This window comes from Cydia splendana, chromosome 13 (assembly GCF_910591565.1).
Source record: "Cydia splendana chromosome 13, ilCydSple1.2, whole genome shotgun sequence".
NCBI classification, from domain to species: domain Eukaryota; kingdom Metazoa; phylum Arthropoda; class Insecta; order Lepidoptera; family Tortricidae; genus Cydia; species Cydia splendana.
The window spans coordinates 10,317,523-10,339,688 of NC_085972.1; the positions used below are offsets into that span (position 1 = coordinate 10,317,523).

General features: G+C 39.7%; 1 protein-coding gene across 1 annotated transcript; it reads left to right on the top strand.

Moving 5' to 3' along the window:
- The first annotated feature begins 1,062 nt into the window (after positions 1-1,062).
- Positions 1,063-19,247, top strand: LOC134796499 (uncharacterized). The gene is made up of 5 exons (XM_063768689.1): positions 1,063-1,327; positions 7,060-7,263; positions 7,681-7,814; positions 8,256-9,269; positions 15,979-19,247. The coding sequence occupies exons 1-5, from the start codon at positions 1,063-1,065 to the stop codon at positions 19,216-19,218; spliced, it is 4,857 nt and encodes a 1,618-aa protein (XP_063624759.1). The 3' UTR covers positions 19,219-19,247.
- Positions 19,248-22,166: the final 2,919 nt, after the last annotated feature.

Genomic DNA, 22,166 nt, shown 5'->3' on the forward strand with positions numbered 1-22,166 from the left:
CACCAATTTTAATAAAAACGAAGTAACAAATTTCATTATATGCGTTGAAATACTTACTTAAAACACACATGAAACCTTGGTGACCTTTTAATTTCAGATATGTCGACGACGAGCACCTATTAACGCATGACAAATTAAAAGCTTAAAAATACATTTAGGTAAATTACTTATTTTAAAAGCTACATTGACCTTTAAAAGACGACAAATATTTGAATACCTTTCTGAAAGATCTTAATTTCATTGTGTGTACACTTGTACCTACATAAATCCTCGAATAATTATTAATTATACACAAAACAAATGAAAGAAAAAGTTAGTTTTCACCACACCAGCTCGGAAAGGCTTACTTTGCACTTCAAAAACTGATAGCAAAGTTGCATTTTATTCACATGTGAGGCAAAGTAATCAAATGCAAATTTTGATTTGTTTTCTTATGTTTGCTGGTAGAATTGACTTTTAAATGATGATTTTGGATGATAAATATTTAATAACATTCATTTGGATTTGATATGGTTTGATTTTGTTTGATATTCTACATTTAATATTTGCTTCGGGTTGGTGTGGTGAAAAATTTTGTGTTTTACTTGGAGACAAATTTTGTATAACCCTCGTGCTTTAAAACCCTCGCAACGCTCAAGATTCCATTTTTCGAACCACTCGCTACGCTCGTGGTTCAATTTTGGAATCTTTCGCTTACTCGGGTATCAATATTAGCACGAGCGGTTAAACAACAACTTTGCTCTGTAGAAAGTAGAAGAGGCAATAGAGAATACTCTCTCCAGGCGGGTGTTATGCCTGGGGACCGAAGTCCATTGAGAGTTGGTCGGAAGTTATATATATAGAAACTGACATTATTACTCCGTAAGCGCGATGTAGGTCTCACATACTAATTTCGTTCTAGACGTAGGTATCTTCTTAGTTGTTTGTGCGTTCTAAGCTCCCTAACGCCATCTGTTAGATTATTGTGGCACGACGTTAGCAGTGACAGCTAGAGGAGACGCCACATCAGCCCCCCTTTGAGCGGAGGGGTCAGCGACGACGTATGAAGTGTGCAGCGAAACCATGCAGATGTGCTCGAGCCAGTGTGGCGAGCGAAGATGCTCAGAGTCACAGGCGAGCGGAGCGGCTCAGAGCCAGTGTGACGAGCGCAGTTGCTCAGAGCCAGAGAGGCGAGCGGAGTTGCTCAGAGCCAGAGAGGCGAGCGGAGTTGCTCAGAGCCAGAGAGGCGAGCGGAGTTGCTCAGAGCCAGGGAGGCGAGCGGAGAGAGAGAGAGAGAGAGAAAGAGAGATTGAGGTACCAGGCATGAATATTTACAAGATATTTACAGGTATATCACATATGTACAGACTGTACAGAGGCATGCTAGGTGGTACACTCAGAGAGAGAAAATGGCTTGCTGCGAGGCGGCGTCGTCAGGATCTTGAGGTCTTCATGGCTGTCCAAAATGTCGGAAGGTCACCAATGTAGAAAGGTATAAAACGCAATAGAGAGTACTCTCTCCAGGCGGGTGTTATGCCTGGGGACCGAAGTCCATTGAGAGTTGGTAGGAAGTTATATATATAGAAACTGACATTATAACTCCGTAAGCGCGATGTAGGTCTCACATACTAATTTCGTTCTAGACGTAGGTATCTTCTTAGTTGTTTGTGCGTTCTAAGCTCCCTAACGCCATCTGTTAGATTATTGTGGCACGACGTTAGCAGTGACAGCTAGAGGAGACGCCACAGCTCCCTTGTAAAACAAATAACTATTTCAATATTATATTCCTAAATTAAACCTAAAACATACTTACCAACTTTTGGACGTCAATGAAGGCCTACACCTGAGTTTCATCAGCTACAAGAAGGACCCGAATCACGATATCATTACTCATGTGTTTATTTTAAAGAATATCTGGAGCGTATATAACTCGGTTAGTACTGCTACTTTTTTTGCTTATCATAATTGACCTTAACACCTACCTAAACAGTTTATTAGAAAAAACATTCCGAACTAGAGTAACAAACACAACCCACACATATAGTAATAACCCACATAAGTGTAAATAAATATTGAAAGCCATATATCTTAGTTAAGTAAATTATTACGTCACACTTATCCCCTCAACTGTGGGAGCGCCTTTCAGGCGGTCATAAAATTGGCGGTTTATCTGTGGCTCAACCTGCCAAGTTCGCATAATTCGCGCCTAAACATAAGGCAAAATATCAGTGAAACATATGTTTAACTCGCTCTGACATATTTAATCGTGGAGTGAATGAAGCAAGACAGCTAGCAAGCGAACATTTGAATGTTCAACGGTTGAAAAAGTCGTTAACTTTCGTCAGTCAAAAACAGCCACTGTGACGAGTAGGATGTTACGTGTTTTTATAGTAAAATTGTGGATTTTTATGGTGAAATCGTTAAAAAGCTGAGGAAATGTCAATAAACTTTTGTTAATATTATGTTTGGGTGTGTTTTTAGAATAATATAAGTGCTAAATGTGTGAAGAAATGACATGCCAAGTCATAGCCGAAATTTTCTTACTCGGTTTCTTATTATTTGTATAAGTTTTACTATGTCTCAAAACAATCATAATATGTCGTAGTTCATATAGATTATATTAAATACAATGAAATTAGCTTAAAATCTGTTTAAAGTGAATAATAGCTATCAAACTAAATAACGGTCGGCACATAACCTCTCGGGCTGTCGCAACAGACTGGACGAGCACCTGCCAGGCTGTCGCCACAGACGGCGCTGTCATGTTACTGACGCACGTTTGCATAGCATGGACATTCCACTTACTAACTAATTCTACGATACTTCTCTTTCCACATAGGCTATAATAACACAGCTCAGCGCAACTGTAATGAGTGAGAGCAAGGGCTGGACATTTAATTTGTAAGATTATAGTTTGGTCCATGAAGTCTTTATACTGAGATTGACGAGCATAAAAAATTTAATATAAATTAATTATGCAAGGCTTTTAATATGGGTACTAGGCGACAGTGATGATGATGATGATGATGATGATGATGATGATGATAATAATAATGATGGTGGTAGGGTTTGCTACTAAGATTTTAGGTGTTACTCTTCACGCATTCTGAAATATCCCTTTATTGCTCCTACGGTCTAGGTATGTCCATATTAATCAAACCATATAGATGTGATTTGGTCTATATTTGTCTTGTTTTCAGATCAAGTTTTTAGATGTTTTTTGTTTAATAAGAACAAGTGCGATTATTTATTATTAAATATTGTTTCATTAATACCCTGAGAAACGGAATTTCTTTAGATTAAGGCTGCTGGTTGCTGTGATTTTTCAACATTATGTGGGCTATCAATGGTGCATGAATAAATAACAGCATTTTTTAAACATTTCTTACCATATAACTACTGCACCTGCATTACTATTACTTTGGCCACAGATAGTTTACAACTTAAATTTCTTATTTATGTATAAAATTATTACATAGGGTGTGGTAGGACTCCACAATGCATGTAATTAGAAACTTATTTACGTGCGCCATTTCTAGGGCAGACATAATTTCAATAAAGTTTTCAAATGGTATAAATCATGTATTTAATTGATAAGCCTGACATTTTATGTTTTTTTGATGTGTATGATTACATTATGTACATAATTAGAGTAACAGATACGCCTAAAAACTCTTTATTTTTTTATTACAATAGAAAATGAAAGATACATTTCGGTACCTGTAATTTGAATTCGACTGTACAGTTATTTTATGTTAGTTTAATGATCGTAATTTTAAGTAGCAGTTAGATAATTAAATAAAGGGCAGAAAAAATACAAACTATAGACTGTATCATTGTAAAAAACGGAATAAATCGCAATTTTCCACTTGCACGTGGACCTAGAAACCCTGTCTGTGGAGCAGACCCCTTAGGCTGCCACAGATGAGGGGGAGCGGCCATATTCATCTCCCACAGCTGAGGGGGTATAGGAATATCTCATATCACGAAGACGGGGTGCATGCGGAATCTAGCCTCTAACACTTCATAATAAGAAACATGATTGCCGACTTCGTGAAATGAAATACTCCATAGTTTAATATAATATTAAGAGTAAATAAGAGCGATTACAGCGGCAGTTAAGCCTCAGGGGGCTTTGTTCGCTGTCATAATTCTTTGAAAGTATATAAATATTTTATGTTAATAAATAAATGAAAAAAAAAAACAGAGAAACAAGAATTCATTTTTCACTTTTGGTTCATTTTGTGTTCACACGTGTCACTTTGAGTGAAAGATGACAAATGAAACACGAAAATGAACAGAAAATGAACCGTCTGATTTCACCTTAACATACTATAGAGTCGCCGCATGCGTGCGCCCGTGACTCGCGAGGGACAGAACATACGCAATGCGAAGAAATCAAAAACAGGTTTGTTTTAACATTCCTGACAACATACCTACCTACATACCAAACCTACGTAATTTGGTCGGGTTCATTGATGTCCACCAAGTTTTGGTGGGGAACAAAAAACGTCTACCGTTTTATCGTGGCATTTAGGACTTTTTAGAAGTAGGCAAAAATTAAACCCGTGACGTGATCGTTAACGACGATGAAATCCAGAAATTCTGAATTAAAAAAACAAGCAGCATGTGACACAAGTGTAGAATGGACGGTAACATCATATTTCCGGTGTATTAGACTGTATAGGTAGGTGCGTAAAACGCATAAATACATAGGTACAACATTTACTACAAACGCATTTTGCTATTTTGTTAGTAACATAGCTGTAACACAGTATATAAGCGGTGGTGGCCGAGTGGATATGACGTCCGACTTTCAATCCGGAGGTCGTGGGTTCAAATCAGGGACAGGAACCGGTTACCTTAACCGGGGTTTTTCATAGGGTTATTTTAGAGGTGTTTATAAAAACCCCTACCATAACGGTAACCGCTTAATAAGGTAACACTTTGATTCGGTAACCGTATCAGATCGAGTTAACCTCTGTTACCGGTAACCGAAATAAAAACCCAGTCTATTCAGTTACCTCATTATGAGGTTTTTGACCAGTTCAAACGATTGTAATCTTTACGCACACTTAAATTCAACTTATTATTGAATAACCGACGTTGGCATGGGCGGTCTATGAAGACTCCAGCACAAACAAGTTTTTTTGCCTTTCCTTTGTTTATCTTTGTACCTACCTGTGTGGTGTGTTCTTATTATAAATATTATTATATTATAACTAAAATAAATAAATTATTTAAATTAAATAATTAAATAAATTAAATAAATTAAATAAATTAAATAAATTAAATAAATTAAATAAATTAAATAAATTAAATAAATTAAATAAATTAAATAAATTAAATAAATTAAATAAATTAAATAAATTAAATAAATTAAATAAATTAAATAAATTAAATAAATTAAATAAATTAAATAAATTAAATAAATTAAATAAATTAAATAAATTAAATAAATTAAATAAATTAAATAAATTAAATAAATTAAATAAATTAAATAAATTAAATAAATTAAATAAATTAAATAAATTAAATAAATTAAATAAATTAAATAAATTAAATAAATTAAATAAATTAAATAAATTAAATAAATTAAATAAATTAAATAAATTAAATAAATTAAATAAATTAAATAAATTAAATAAATTAAATAAATTAAATAAATTAAATAAATTAAATAAATTAAATAAATTAAATAAATTAAATAAATTAAATAAATTAAATAAATTAAATAAATTAAATAAATTAAATAAATTAAATAAATTAAATAAATTAAATAAATTAAATAAATTAAATAAATTAAATAAATTAGTAAATTAAATAAATTAAATAAATTAAATAAATTAAATAAATTAAATAAATTAAATAAATTAAATAAATTAAATAAATTAAATAAATTAAATAAATTAAATAAGTAAACTAAGTAAATTAAGTAAACTAAACGCCTAGCAACGGAAAAACACGCTCTTTGCTGAATTTAATTTTAAATAAGTCTCCTAGCCCCCTTTTCATCAGTTTTTTTTTTATCTCAACCAATCTACATGGGTTTATAGTCGACATACCGCTTGCGAATTTTCTTTGTGGAGACCGCAGCCCGAGTAAATGGGCCCTAAGCTCTGGCGGCCGGCTTGACAGACGTTACGTCAATCTAAGAAGATATGAAATCATAACAGAAAAATGTTTACAAGGAATATGTATTCCAAAAAACATTATATGTGGCCATGATAATGCTACAACTACAATAATTTCACATAAAAGTGTAAAATAAGTGCATGTGTGCAAGTGACTAAAGTTCCTGTCCGCAGAATTCGACTTATACTTAGTGATTGTTTATGCATGTTTTTATATTAATTTTAGTTTCTATTATACTCATAAGTTTTTATTTTCTTTGTGATAAGTTTTCTATGTCGCTACAACCAAGTGCAAATAATGCCGTCCCCACCACGTCATCCCTGGAATCCACTGAAACACAATGCCCACTCTGTCCTGAAGTCCGCTTTTTCAAAGGGCAACGTGGTCTCAATATTCACATCGGTCGTGTCCACGGTAACCCAACTCCCAGAAACACGCCGCCCGTTAATTCTAGTGTAGTCTCTGACCCTACAAGCTCACCTCTTAATAATTATCCGCCAATTTCAGAAACTTTAAGCAAACTCAAACAATCAATTCCAGTCATTAAAAGAATCCCACGAGGCGCCCGAATTTCAGTTGCCCAGAAACTTGCAGATGATTTGAGAGCCACGGTGAATCAGAATTCGAAGGAAAGCTGGGAAAATCTACTTACCTTCCCCTACAGAGTTCTCTACGCCAAACAAGCTGCGCAAAGAGGTGTTTCCCTAACGTCTCGGATCAAGCAAAACTGTTCCAATCCCCATGATGTCTCCGAGTTGTCAAGATCCGCCTTTAAGCACAATTATTCACTTGCGCGAAACGTAGAAAATAAAATAGGGGAAGGTAACATTAAAGGAGCTGCTCACCTTCTATTCTCTAGCGACGCTATAGCCCCTGATACATCTGATACCTTGAATGCCCTACTAAGTAAGCACCCTAATCCGGATGACAATCTCTTGCTACCAGATCCTCCCGGCCCAACAGATCCGTGCCTTCAGGTAACATCCGATGAGGTTTTTAGGTCTATTTGCGCCTTCCCAAACGGTTCAGCTGGGGGTCTAGACGGTCTAACTCCACAGCACCTTAAAGACCTGCTTGGCCACTCCTGCGGTGAAGCAGGTGATACCCTTCTTAAAGATTTAACCGTTTTAGTGAACTTCATGCTTCAGGGTAAGGTTAACACGGAAGTTACCAACATCTTGTACGGAGCCAACTTATGTGCGTTGATTAAAAAGGACGGCGGGATCAGGCCTATTGCAGTTGGCACCACCTATCGCCGTTTAGCAGCCAAATCATGCTGCAAGGCGGTTTCAGATAAATTGAGTACTTACTTTCAACCGGTTCAATTAGGCTTCGGTTCCAGGTGCGGGTGCGAGGCAGCGGTACACGCACTACGTTCTTTTGTTACCAAGAAAGAAGGCGAGGTTGTATTGAAAGTTGACGTACGAAACGCATTCAACTCTGTCGACCGAGCCGCTTTACTTACCCAAGTCAAAGAAAAGACCCCTGAGTTGTATAATTTTGTGTGGCAATGCTACGGCACAAACTCTAAATTACTTTTTAAAAATAACCTTTTATATTCATCAGTGGGCTGTCAGCAAGGCGACCCTTTGGGCCCTGCACTTTTCAGCCTTGCCATACACCCTATCCTGGAAAGCCTAAATTCTAAATTTAATGCTTGGTACCTCGACGATGGTACCCTGGGAGGCACCGTCGACGAGGTATTTGAAGATATGCGAATTCTCATAGAAAAGTTTTCTGAAATTGGCCTGTGTTTAAATTTTTCAAAGTGCGAAGTATTTTTTTCCGACCGATGCATGCATAAAGATGCAGCGCTTTCAAAATTCAACACCTTAGCTCCTGGCATCAAAGTTTTGGATGAAAGTTCACTTTACCTCCTAGGTTCACCGATCCTGGACGAAGCCTTCCCGAATTACATTAATAATCAGCTTCAAAATTTTAAAAACTATTCGGACCGTTTGCTCACAATTAACCCTCATATGGCCTACACAATAATTAAATTTTGTTTGTTTGTCCCCAAATTTACCTATGTCCTGCGTTGTAGTCATTTTTGGAAATATCCCAACCTTTTGGAAATACTAGACCAAGAAATAAAATTTACAGTATCGTCCATTTTTAACATTACTTTTGACAACTCTCAGTGGTCCCAAGCCTCCCTGCCCATTAGGCACGGTGGTATTGGGATACGACAAACTTCTGCTGTTGCTCTTCCGGCTTTTCTTTCTTCAGCGCATAACATTGAAAAACTGTTCCGAAAAATCCTTAAAACTGACCCCCTAATAAATTTGGACGTCCCTTTCCTGCCGGAGGCCATCGACAGCTGGAAAGCGGCCTGCCCTAACACGGACTTGCCCATTACTCGCCATTCGCAACACCAATGGGACGAGCCGCTCTGTCTGCTGGTACGGGATAATCTGTACGAAACGTCTACCAGCACCACAGAGCGCGCTCGTCTCCTTGCTGCGACGAGATGGGAATCCGGCGCATGGTTGCAGGCCCTGCCATCAAAGAACCTAGGCACACTTCTCTCTACGAACACCTTTAGGATTTCTTTGTGTTTGCGCTTGGGGGTGGCTTGTGTGGCTCCTCATCTGTGCCAGTGCGGTGCAAACGTGACGCGTTTTGGTTTCCACGGCCTATCCTGTGCGAGGAGTGTCGGCCGTCTCTCACGACACGCGAGCCTAAATGACATCCTCCGCCGAGCTCTTGTCACTGCTGGGGTGCCGGCGGTTCTGGAACCGTCTGGTTTGGCCCGCGATGATGGGAAAAGACCGGACGGCATGACCCTCGTTCCCTGGAAGATTGGACGGCCTTTAGTTTGGGATGCCACATGCGTGGACACCCTTGCGCCGTCCCATCTTTCAGGAACATCAAACAGAGCTGGTGCGGCCGCCAACGCGGCTGAACACCTCAAGCGGCGCAAATATGCAGCCATTGATTCTGGCTGCATGTTTGAGCCGTTTGGGGTGGAAACCCTTGGGCCGTGGGGACCTGGCGCCCACGGCATATTCTCCGAGCTGGCGAAGCGCCTCGTGGAGGCGACGGGTGACAAGAGGGCTGGCTCCTACCTTGCGCAACGCATTGGTATTGCCGTCCAGCGCGGCAATGCCGCCAGCCTTCTTGGCACCCTGCCCACAGGCACAGAGCTGGAGCCAGTTTTTTATTTATAATTTTAGTTTATGTTTGTAGTTAGTTGTAGCTTTATGTAGTTTTTAATTTTATTTTATATTGATTGATTTATTTTATCCTAAAATTATAATACCTACTCTTTTATATTTCTATCCGATTTATTAAATAGAACCTGTGAAACTATGTTTTGCAAGTAAAAAAAAAAATTAAATAAATTAAATAAATTAAATAAATTAAATAAATTAAATAAATTAAATAAATTAAATAAATTAAATAAATTAAATAAATTAAATAAATTAAATAAATTAAATAAATTAAATAAATTAAATAAATTAAATAAATTAAATAAATTAAATAAATTAAATAAATTAAATAAATTAAATAAATTAAATAAATTAAATAAATTAAATAAATTAAATAAATTAAATAAATTAAATAAATTAAATAAATTAAATAAATTAAATAAATTAAATAAATTAAATAAATTAAATAAATTAAATAAATTAAATAAATTAAATAAATTAAATAAATTAAATAAATTAAATAAATTAAATAAATTAAATAAATTAAATAAATTAAATAAATTAAATAAATTAAATAAATTAAATAAATTAAATAAATTAAATAAATTAAATAAATTAAATAAATTAAATAAATTAAATAAATTAAATAAATTAAATAAATTAAATAAATTAAATAAATTAAATAAATTAAATAAATTAAATAAATTAAATAAATTAAATAAATTAAATAAATTAAATAAATTAAATAAATTAAATAAATTAAATAAATTAAATAAATTAAATAAATTAAATAAATTAAATAAATTAAATAAATTAAATAAAATAAATAAAATAAATTTAATAAATAAAGTCAATAAAATCAACAAAATATACATAAAGTAAATAAAATAAACAATTTTTTTAGTATTTTTTTAAGTTCTGACGGCACATCACTAAAACTACTTTAATGTAGCAAACCAGTAAGCAACCGATAATAAAGGTTACCATAACTGAATGAAAACCTGTTAAAAACCCTTAACAAATACCCTATCGCGATGGGGTTTTGAGATTAACTCGGTTAAAGGTTAGGGTTACCGTTTCAATAAGGTTACCATTACAATCAGGTAACAGTATGATAGGGTTACCGAATGATAAGGTAACCGAATCGATTGGGTTACCGAATTGATAGGATTAAGCGTAAAGAGGGGTTTTCCGGTCCTTGGTTAAAATCCTGGCTCGTACCAATGAGTTTTTCGGAACTTATTTACCACTAGCTTTTCGGTGAAGGAAAACATCGTGAGGAAACCTGCATACATCTGCGAAGAAATTCAAAGGTGTATGTGAAGTCCCCAATCCGCATCGGGCTAGCGTGGGGACTATAGCCCAAGCCCTCTCGCGCTTGAGAGGAGGCCTGTGCTCAGCAGTGGGACGTATATAGGCTGGATTATTATTATTATATAATATATATTATTATAACACAGTATTTATTGTCTAAGGCTTCCAAGTCAGCCACTCTAATACAAATTGTACTAAAGGGTGTACCCGCTTCACCGTACCGCTTTACCGTAAAATGTGCCTACTTAACTCCGAAATTTGCTCTAAAACCCCAAATATAATTTAAGTTTTAAAAATTATACTGTGTTGAAAAATCATCAGTAGGTACAGTTATCCACTGGGGGCAAAGGTACATCACGTTCCGTAAGTAAATATGTCATTTGTTTTTAAGGTTCATTCAATCAAAGATGTACAGTCACCTGCAATAATATGTTACACAACGAAGGCCGCAAAAATATCTGACACGATCTTATTTGTAGAGCCATAAGAGCGTGTCACATATTTTTGCGGCCTTCGAAGAGTAACATATTATTGCAGGTGACTGTACCTATAGAGCTGATGGGGCAAGTAAAGGGTGAAACGATGTCTGCATTGCTGTCGGCTCGCCCTCCGCAGTACATAAAATCATTAGTGAAGCGAGTAGGTAAGCCTCGTTCTCCCCAATACTAACCCAATTTTAAAGGGGCCTTATTCGACATGCCACTTTTGACGTCGCATGTTGAACTTCCGTTGAATCGAATCATTACTTTTCAAAATTTGACATTAGCAATCTATAGTTAGGTGACAACCAAACAAAACCATTATAAACCTTAAAGTAATAATAAAACAAAGTTGTTTTTTGTTAAATTATTGGTTGTACCAAATGAACTTCCGCACTTGATGAACTTCAAATGAACTTCAACAGTTGAATTTCAATTGACGCGAAATCCGACAGTTGTACATGTCGAATTTGGCCCCAGGTTGTATTTTGTTGCTTTTCCCGTAGCAAGAATAAGTTGGCAAACATTATGGCAGTTAAAAAATTTATGACGCAAATATAAGTTAACAAAGTTTAGTCGGGATTTTGGACTTTTATTGCAGGTATTTTTCTCAAATAAATAGAGGAAAAAATAATATAATTTCATTTACTTACGTACGTTGATTTTACGTCTACAGCTAAAGATATTTATAAAGTTTTCCTCTAAATGTGTCATAACTCGTAACTGTAGAGAAAAGTTCAGAAAAAAGGCCATACATTCAGAAGTTGAGGCGTTGATTTTCTAGGTCCATTATGACATCGTTACTGTGCGAGTACAAATTTCGCACAAGTTATTTATTTTTTAATTTTGTGTGTTGCGATAGTCAGGTAAGTAAACACTAACTTAAAAATGTCTATTTTATCGCTCCGAATGTCGTGTCATTATAATGTAACTATTACTACTACCTACGTAAATCAAATAATATAAAAATGTCAGACACAGAGTCTCCCCGCTTTAGGTGGATTTCACCTTCACCTTCGTAGACTCTTATAAGACAAAGGTGTTATTTCTACAGTTTTTCTTATAAATAAGTCTACATTCTCAGCTGTACAGTTCCAACAAATCAAGTAAATAGTTTACAATCATTTATTTACATACAAGATATAGGTATACCTACAGTAGGTAGTTAATTTTCGCGTAATTTTCACACAGGCAAACAAAATTTTCTTACCTAAATCAAAATTATAACGGTTATTAACTGCCCAATAGAAAACAATACACAAAAGGTTAAAAAAAATACTCAAGGAGTTCCAACGTTATATCCGAAACTTTTTACCAATCCACATTAATTAACACGATTTTCGGGTCTTGCTCTCGTAAGTCGAGTATCATTTACTTTTAAATTAGTTAATTTAAAAGTAATTAACGTAAATCATTTTAAATATTAGACATCTTGTTAGCGGGTGAACTCACGTTTCTCGTTAACGGCATTTTAACCCAGTAGAATTATCTCGCAATAAAGACAAAATATCCCTCTACATTTTTATATTTCTGTACAACCTACGATTATGAATGAACGGCCTTGGTATTCAGAGTGGGTACAGTCGACGTCAAAGATTTTGTTCCGTAGAGGAACAGATTAGTATTAATTACTTTCTATGCATATGTAAATAGGTATTTTTCTTACATACAAAGCAACACAATTAGGAAAGAATATATTTTCGTGTAGTAGCTAGATATTTGAACTGGCAACTGCATTTATCTCAAAAGCCCTTCCGGCGTGATCTACAACCGCGCCACCTAGCGAGGATATAAAAGAACTCTTCCCCTGCCGTTAAAAGTAATGGCCGCGTTCGACCCGCGCTCCGATTAAAATAATTCATATATCGGTTCCCGTCGCTGCGATCTAAGTGAAAATCAACCAGAGACTAATTAGTGACCCAGTGCCCCTTATGGATATATGCAGCTGTCGATAAAGCAGAGGATTTCCCAATCATCATACATAGACCACCACGTGGTACGTCAAGGTGCTGCTGGATTTATGTAAGTTGCTCTCGATTATCTCAGCTACATAGTTTTTTGATCCGTTCGATCCGGATTTTTCTTTCTCTGGTTGTGTTGCTCTTGTACTTTGCGATTTTTGCGGTATTTCGTACCCAGTTTTTTCGTTTAGACACGTTTGTAGTTCAATTTAGTATTGTCATTGTCGCCATCTTTGTCTCGCAAAATGGTTCCTAACCCTACAGACGGCAATACTGAAGCCACATCGTGTATTACACAAGACATATTCGAACGAGATCTAATTCTCGACGAATTAAAGAGAACGTTACAGTTCGCAGCGACAAATACAGATCAATTTCGTTCAAGAACGACAGATTTAACAGTGCATCAGCGAAAGTTTACTAAGATTCAAACTAAAATCGAAAAAGCGTTAATTAAATTGCAAAGCTTCAACAAAGAAGCCAATATTAAGATTCGTAACGATTTTAATGACTTGTATTACGCGATAGTTACACATTTAAATAACTTAAAGGAGGTAGACGTAGAAAGGCGTCGCGCGAGCCGCGCGCTTACCCCCAACGAAACGCTTAGCAACGATCGTCGAAATTTACCAAAATTATCGCTTCCCGAATTTCACGGCGAACCGACTGGTTGGCCTGCCTTTTTCGATTTATTTCAATCGCTGGTACACAATAACAATGCCTACACGGATGCGGAGAAGTTTAGGTATTTTCTCCTTTCTGTCAAAAACGAGCCACATAATTTAATTAAGTCAATTCCCATAACGGAAAGTAATTATGCAATTGCGCTCGATATTCTAAAATCCCGTTATGACAATAAACGCATTATTGCATCACAACATCTAGATAAGTTGTTCGATATAGATATTTGTTCCGCGCGATCAGCTGTTGCCATGAGAAATTTACTTAATGTTTATCACGAAAATATAAAGGCGCTCGAAGTCATGGATTTTCCGGTTAAGGAATGGGATTTCGTTCTGTTAAATTTATTATTACGTAAGATTCCCGTGAATACGCGAAAAGAATATGAACGTTCCTTAACCAACCCGGGCGAAATACCTAAAGTTCAGGGCCTAATTACTTTCCTCGAACGCGAACTTTCAGCGGAACAGATGATTTCAGTTTCCCATACACAGTCCACTCGAAACAATCCCTTAAGTAGTAAAAATAATACAAATATAAATTCAAATCAAATAACACCCAAGCGTGTTTTTGCAACAAGTACGGCGTCAGCTCAAAGTCGACCTTATGTCGATACAAATAAGGTTCGAGCTTGCTTGAAGTGTAAAGGAATGCATTCCCTCAATAAATGTTTAGAATTTTTAGACCTATCGGTGAAAGATAGATTTGCATTTGTTAAAACAAATAATGTATGTTACAATTGTTTATGCCCCGGGCACGACTTAAGGAATTGTAAATCAAGTTTTAAATGTCGTAAGTGTAATAAACGACATCATACTTTAATTCATTTAGAATCAAACATTCCGCAACCGATTATCAATGAAGCTACGGATTCAGGTGCCGTCTCGCTCGCTCTTACGGAGCAGCCCGGCCCTAGCAGCCCGTCAGCAGTTCACGGCGTGAATGAACAGAGTTTAGGTAGTTTAGGGAAACAACCTAGCACGGTTTTATTATCAACGGCGTTGGTTGACCTTTATTACGAAGGCAACAAAGTTGCGACGATTCGATGTATGGTAGATGGGGGTTCACAAGCAGCTCTGATTACAGAATCGTGTATGCAACGACTCAATTTACCGCGACAACATGTTAGCGAACCGCTGGTCGGTGTCGGCGACTTGCCGCTGGAACCTAGGGGTACCTTCGTGTGCTCAATTTCGCCTAAGGGCAAACAAAATCCAATCATTCCGTTAGAGGCGTCTATTCTGGCGAAGTTAACCCGTCAAATGCCTAGTGTACCACTAGCACCTCTCGCTGATTGGCCTCATTTGCAGGGACTCGCTTTAGCCGACCCTGAATTTCACAAACCTCAGCCGGTCGACATGATACTCGGCGAGGACATTTTCATGGATATTGTTCGCGATGGCATTGTCAGAGGTAAACCTGGCACGCCCACCGCAATTAATAGTGTGTTTGGTTATTTGCTAGGAGGTAAAGTGTTTGGGGTGTAGTGGGCTTTCAGTGTCGGATCCACCCAGTCGGCCTTTTGGCGGGGGACAACCTAGTTAAAATCACTGATGCCCATGAACTCTCACCAGTGGCTCCTCGTAGCTGTCTGCACGCAGCTGCCACACCCCGGGCAACCACGTCGACTCGTGGGCCAAACCTGGTAGAGGGGGGTTTAGGTGCTTGCACCTAAGCCTTGCGGTCGCTCCCCGCATAGTGCATAGTGTCTGCTTCGGCTGAGTAGCAGTCCACCACCGGTGGCGAGGCAGCTAGGCAATTGTGGATGGCCTGAAGGGTAGCGATAGGAGACCTGTTATCGCTACCTAGATACTGCATCTCTGCTTCTCTCCGATCGTAGCGGCTATCCGTTCCATTGGAACAAGAGGGGTAGGGACAAGAGGGTGCGTCTGTGCTTGCGCGAGCACTTACGCACCATAATATATCCTGCGCAGCGGACTGTTTCTGGGTACTGGCAAAATGAACATGAAAAGTCCTGTGGCGATGGGTTGAGGTAGAAAGGTCTGGCTTTGCAAGTCGGGCTTTGTCCAAGACTTGCACACAGGCGGCACGGGGAGAGTGGTCGTTTTTGCGCTGCACTGGAACAACAGCGCGAATTGGGCAGCACCCCGCGCGACAAAGCAGCCCTATTTAGGGAGGCACTGCTTTCCTCGCTCAGCCGAGGAGGGAGCTAGAAAAGGTGCTCCAAAAAACTGCTTGTTCCATCTTAACTTAGGGAGGTAGTAACCACGGCTGCCTGTGCATCCCTATTGACGTGGTCGAAATACGAAAAATAAGTTTACCAATAAACCTAAATCAACCAACCTTATCTTCGGTGCCTGGAATGTGCGCACTCTTCTCGATCGTGATTGTAATTCCTGTCCGGAGCGGAAAACAGCTATAGTGGCACGAGAGCTGCGCCGCTACAATGTTGACATAGCTGCGATCAGCGAAACACATCTTGCTGATGAAGGAGAGATAGTGGAGAAGGGCGGCGGCTACACATTCTTTTGGAAAGGTACCGCTGCGCATGAACCCAGACGCTCAGGCGTCGGATTTGCCATAAAAAATGAAATAGCTAAGCGTTTAGAAGAATGTCCCGTTTACACCTCGGACCGTGTGATTTCACTGCGAGTACACCTGCAGCATAATAACTTTCTAAATGTCATTAGCATATACGCGCCAACTCTAGATAAATCCGATGACATTAAGGATCAATTCTACGAAGAACTTACGCAAGCTCTTTCTAAAGTCAAATCTCGCGAACAAATATTGCTACTGGGTGACTTCAATGCTAGAGTTGGCCGTGATTACGAGGCTTGGCCTAACGTACTCGGTAGACATGGCATCGGGAATATGAATAATAATGGTCAACTTCTACTCAGCCTCTGTGCCCAATTTGACCTGTCTATAACTAACACCTTTTTCCGACTGCCATCTAAGCACAAGGCTACTTGGATGCATCCTCGTTCAAAGCATTGGCACCTCATTGACTATGCCATTGTGCGACGTCGAGATATTGGTCAAGTCAATATTACACGCGTCATGAGAGGCGCCAATTGCTGGACTGATCACCGACTTGTGTTAACTAAAATTAACATAAGTCTTCGTCGGCCTTCTAGGCGCAATGTTGTAAAAACTGTGCGCACGAATATAGAAAACCTTCAATGCATTCCGACAAGAGAGGTATACATTGAAGCCGTAAATGAAGTTTTGTCTTCAGTTGATGTTCAAAGTGAAGCTCTTGAAATATCCTGGCAGACTCTGTCTACAAATCTCATGGAAGTTAGTTCTAAGGTATTGGGTCTCAAACCCTATAAACAGGAGGACTGGTTTGATGAGTATGACGAGACGTTCACTGAGGCCTTTAACAAACACAGAGAGCTTCTCAAAAGGCAAAGTTTTGGTATCGGACAAGTAGGAGAGTTCGTAAGCATTAAAGAGAGCAGCGCTAGAATTAGAAAACTTACCAGGGATGCCAAAGATAAATGGTGGCAAGAAAAGTCTCAACATCTGCAATGGCTGTCGGATACCAACCAGCTGGGAGCTTTTTATGGCGAAGTCCGAAAGCTGATACGGCCAGCAAGCCACTGTTCTGTTCCCATAAAATCGAGTGATGGCGTTTCACTAACCAACAAGGCGGGCATAATGAATCGTTGGGTACAGCATTATAGTCACTTGCTTAACGTTGATCGACAAGCAGATCTTGAATTTATTAACTCACTACCGCAGTCGCCGCCACAAACAGAGCTTGCCGATCCACCGACGCTTGAGGAGACTATAGTAGCTATAAAGCAATTGAAAAACAAAAGGGCGGTAGGTGTTGACAGTATCTGCGGAGAGTTGCTTAAGTACGGAGGTGACAATCTGCATAACACCTTGTGGAAATATTTTGTGCGTATGTGGGATGAGGAGCATGTGCCAGAAAGTTTTAAGATCTCCCGAATATGTTCCCTGTACAAAGGCAAAGGAGACCGTTCCGACTGTAATTCCTATAGGGGCATATCGTTACTTTCAACCCCGGGAAAAGTGTTCGCTAGAATACTCCTCAACCGCCTACTGCCATTGTCGGAAACTATACTACCCGAAACCCAATTTGGGTTCAGGCCGGATAGGGGGACATGTGAAGCCATCTTCTCCGTTCGCCAACTGCTTGAAAAAAGCAGAGAGCAACTTCAACCTATGTTCCTATGTTTTGTAGATCTTGAAAAAGCCTTCGACAGTGTCCCCCGCGAAGCACTCTGGACAATTTTGACAAAGCTTGGATGCCCTGACAAGTTTGTGAAACTACTACGACTCCTACATGATGAAATGAAGTGCTGCATTACTATCAACGGCGAACAGTCTGAGCTTTTCTCCGTTTCATGCGGAGTCAAGCAGGGCTGCGTTCTTGCACCGACTCTGTTTGCACTTTATTTCGCATTTGTTGTTCGGGAGTCTATGAAAAACTTGTCAGAAGGCATAGGCATTCGGTTCCGCATGGATGGAGGACTTTTCAACATTTCAAGGTTTAGATCCCGTACCAAAGTATCCTATGCTGTCATGACAGAAATTATGTACGCGGATGATTTATGCTTTGTCTCAAATTCAGCGGAAGGTCTACAAAGATTAATGTCGAGTCTTCATGATGCTTGCACTACATTTGGTCTTAAAATAAACGTCAAAAAGACGGAAGTCATGGTCAACGTCCCTGACAACGAACCAAATGCGAGTGTATGTATCGGTGACGAGATGTTGAAGCGGGTGGAGAGGTTCAGGTATCTTGGTAGCACGATAACAGCAAAGTACGACCTAGATGCTGAAATAAATGCTAGAATTGGTGCTGCAGCTGTGGCGTTCGGGAAACTCCGGCCAAAGGTATTTCGCTCCCATGACCTGAAGCTCTCCACTAAAATTAGTGTATACATGGCAGCGGTGCTGCCGAACCTGCTGTACGCATCTGAGACATGGGTCCTTTACCGTAAGCATATACGTACACTTGACAGATTCCACCTTAAATGCCTCCGAGATATTATGAATATCAAATGGACGGACCGGGTCAGAAACACAAACGTCCTGAGGCGCGCAAATGTCGGAGGCATTGAGGTGTATCTGATGAGGCGGCAGCTGCGGTGGTGTGGGCACGTGTCTCGGATGTCAGAAGACAGAGTGGCGAAGCGTATCTTCTTTTCAGAACTCCAGAATGGTAAGCGTAAAAGCGGTGGCCAGTACTTACGATATAAGGATGTTCTGAAAAGACATATGAAGAGATGCCAACTAGAGCCCTCTGACTGGGAGCGGAAGGCAGCGCAGCGGCCCGAATGGCGGCGCCTCATTAATGATAGAGTTAACATTTTTGAGACGGAACGCCGCAGTGAGCTCGACAAAAAACGTGATGAGCTTAAGGCTCGGCCGCCAACCTCAATTTCCTACAACTATGTAGGTGGTGTGCTGACGTGCCCAAAATGCGCTCGAGTATTTAGCAAGAAGATAGGGTACGTGAGCCACCTAAGAGCGCATCAGAGAGTGGATCAGCTACACTCTAATAATACGAGCTAAAAATTGCCTAGTCCAGAGCACACAGTCGCTGGGGCCGAAATCGGTCAGGAAAAGCATCATCAGGAGGTAAAGTGAACTTTACTTCCCGTGTTTCGACTCCACGCCATACTTGCTTTACGTCGTTTGACAACGACAATCTTCAGAAGTTTTGGGAGCTGGAGTCAGTACCAGAGTTGCGGAGTTACACTCCCGAAGAAAAGCTATGCGAATCCTTTTTTCAAAAGACGCATACGCGTGATGAAACAGGGCGATACGTGGTCGCTCTGCCATTCAAGCCCGATGCACCGCCGCTCGGCGAGTCTCGGCAAATTGCCCTAGCACGATTCCATAAATTGGAATACCGTCTAGAACGTAACCCCCAGTTGAAGGCGGATTATCACGCTTGCCTCCAGGAGTACGTGGATCTCAACCACATGGAGCTCGCGGACGATAACCCCCCCACTGGCGCGAGTTATTACATACCCCACCATTGTGTGTCAAAAATTTCCGAAACTACACGCACACGCGTAGTTTACGACGCTGGGTGTCGCACGACAAGTGGACACGCGTTAAATGACACTTTGTTAACAGGTCCTAAGTTACACTTAGACATTGTTGACGTTCTTCTAAAATTCAGAGTGCATAACATTGCATTTTGTTCCGACATCAAACAGATGTATCGCAATATTCTTGTGCGTGAAAGTGATAGGGATTTTCAGCGCATCCTTTGGCGTCAATCGCCCGAGGAGCCTCTGCGCGATTATAGGCTTCGTACCGTTACCTTCGGTATAAGTAGTTCCCCTTATCTCGCCTTGCGCACAATTAAACAGCTAGCTCACGACGAAGGTGAGCGTTTCCCGCGCGCCTCCCCAGTCTTACTCAATGACGTCTTTGTTGACGATATGGTAACCGGTGCAGATACCACAGCCGAGGCTCTCGCTCTGCAGCAGGAGCTGATAGGTATTTGTGCCACGGCCGGGTTCGAATTACGTAAATGGCAAAGTAACTCGCCAGCTATTCTCGCTGTTACGCGATCCCCAGATTCTCATGGTGAGCGGCGCGAAAATGTTCATTTTGCCGAAATGGAAAATGACAAAGGGGTCAAAGTCCTTGGACTTCAATGGAATCCGGGATCAGACTCATTTAGTTTCAAAGTACAAAGTACTTCTCGGGCCTGTACGAAGCGGGCTATTCTCTCGGAAATTGCAAAAATTTACGACCCACTCGGGTTATTATCTCCGGTGACATTGTTTGCCAAACATTTAATTCAATTGCTATGGTTAGCAAAGGTTCCTTGGGACTCCGAAGCCCCTATCGATATAGTTAACTCATGGACGAGTTTTGTTAGCGAGCTCCCGCTCTTATCTCAAATTTCATTTCCTCGTCATATTTTTAATACTGACGACTTCGATTCAATCGAAATTCACGGATTTGCAGACGCAAGTCAAATTGCGTATGCCGCCTGTGTTTATATACGTCTTACGGACAATACCGGTAAGGTTCAAACTTATTTAGTCATCGCTCGAACCCGCGTAGCTCCACTTCGGATTTGCCTTACTATTCCGAAAATGGAATTAATGGGATGCGTCATCTTGTCAAAGTTGATAGAAAGAGTAATGCGCATTTACGGTGATCGCATTCGCCCCGATCAAGTGTACGCGTGGTCAGATAGTTCCGTCGCGCTCGCGTGGCTTAAGTCACCCCCGCACGAATGGAAAACGTTTGTCTCTAACCGCACCAGTGAGATTTTGTCCCGTGTCCCGGCGAACTGGCGTCACGTCCCGTCAGCCGACAACAGCGCTGACCCGGCGTCGCGCGGTCTGCTGCCCGCCGCGCTCGTACAAAATGACTTGTGGTTCCATGGTCCTACATGGCTCCAACAAAGTCACGACTCCTGGCCTATACAAAAACCGGTAGTAAACACAACGGAAGAAAAACGTAATACAATTGAATCAACAAATATTAATTGCGCATGTGTTTCCACATTGCCTACTTTCCCGGACGATGATACTCTTATTACGCGATTTTCGTCGCTAGGTAAATTAGTTCGCGTCACGGCATTAATATTTCGTTTTTACCACAAATGTAGAAAACATAAACAAACGCTCCCTGAGTACATCACCGTACCAGAGTACCACTTTGCATTAAAGCGACTTATATTGATTACGCAACAACAAGTGTTCGAAGACGACATAAAAAATATCTCGTCAAATAAATCCCCTTCCTTACGTTTGCGGCGTCTCGCGCCTATTCTAGATAGTGAGGGATTATTACGCGTCGGCGGACGTATTCATAAATCATTTTTACCTTATGAATCAAAACATCAATTAATTTTACCTAAAAGACATCCTCTTACAAATCTTATTATTGACGATACTCATATACACGAATTGCATGCCGGTCCGCAGTGCGTGCAAAACTCGCTCTTACAGCGATATTGGATTATTTCAGGTCGCGATATTGTGCGTCTACGCGTGCATCGTTGTATTCCATGTTTCCGCGCACGCCCTACCCGCGTGCAACCTCGCATGGGCATGCTTCCCTCGGTCCGCTTGCGCCCCGCGCGCGTATTTAGTAAAACTTCGTGCGATTTTTGCGGGCCATTTTACGTTCGCGCTAATAAAGTTCGTAATGCAAAAATAATAAAATGTTATGTTGCGGTTTTCGTATGTATGAGCGTTAAGGCTGTACATCTTGAATTAGTTTCCGAACTTTCCACAGAAGGTTTTTTAGCTGCGTTGCGACGTTTCACGTCCCGCCGAGGATATTGTACAGATATATATACCGATTGCGGACGTAACTTTGTTGGTTGTAATAATTACCTTAAAGAATTATACGCGTTCTTACGTAACGATTCGGTCATGAGCGCTCTCAACCAACAAACTTTAAAACAAGGATTAACTTGGCATTTTCAGCCACCGTATGCTAGCCATTTCGGTGGACTATTCGAAGCGGCTGTTAAGAGTTTC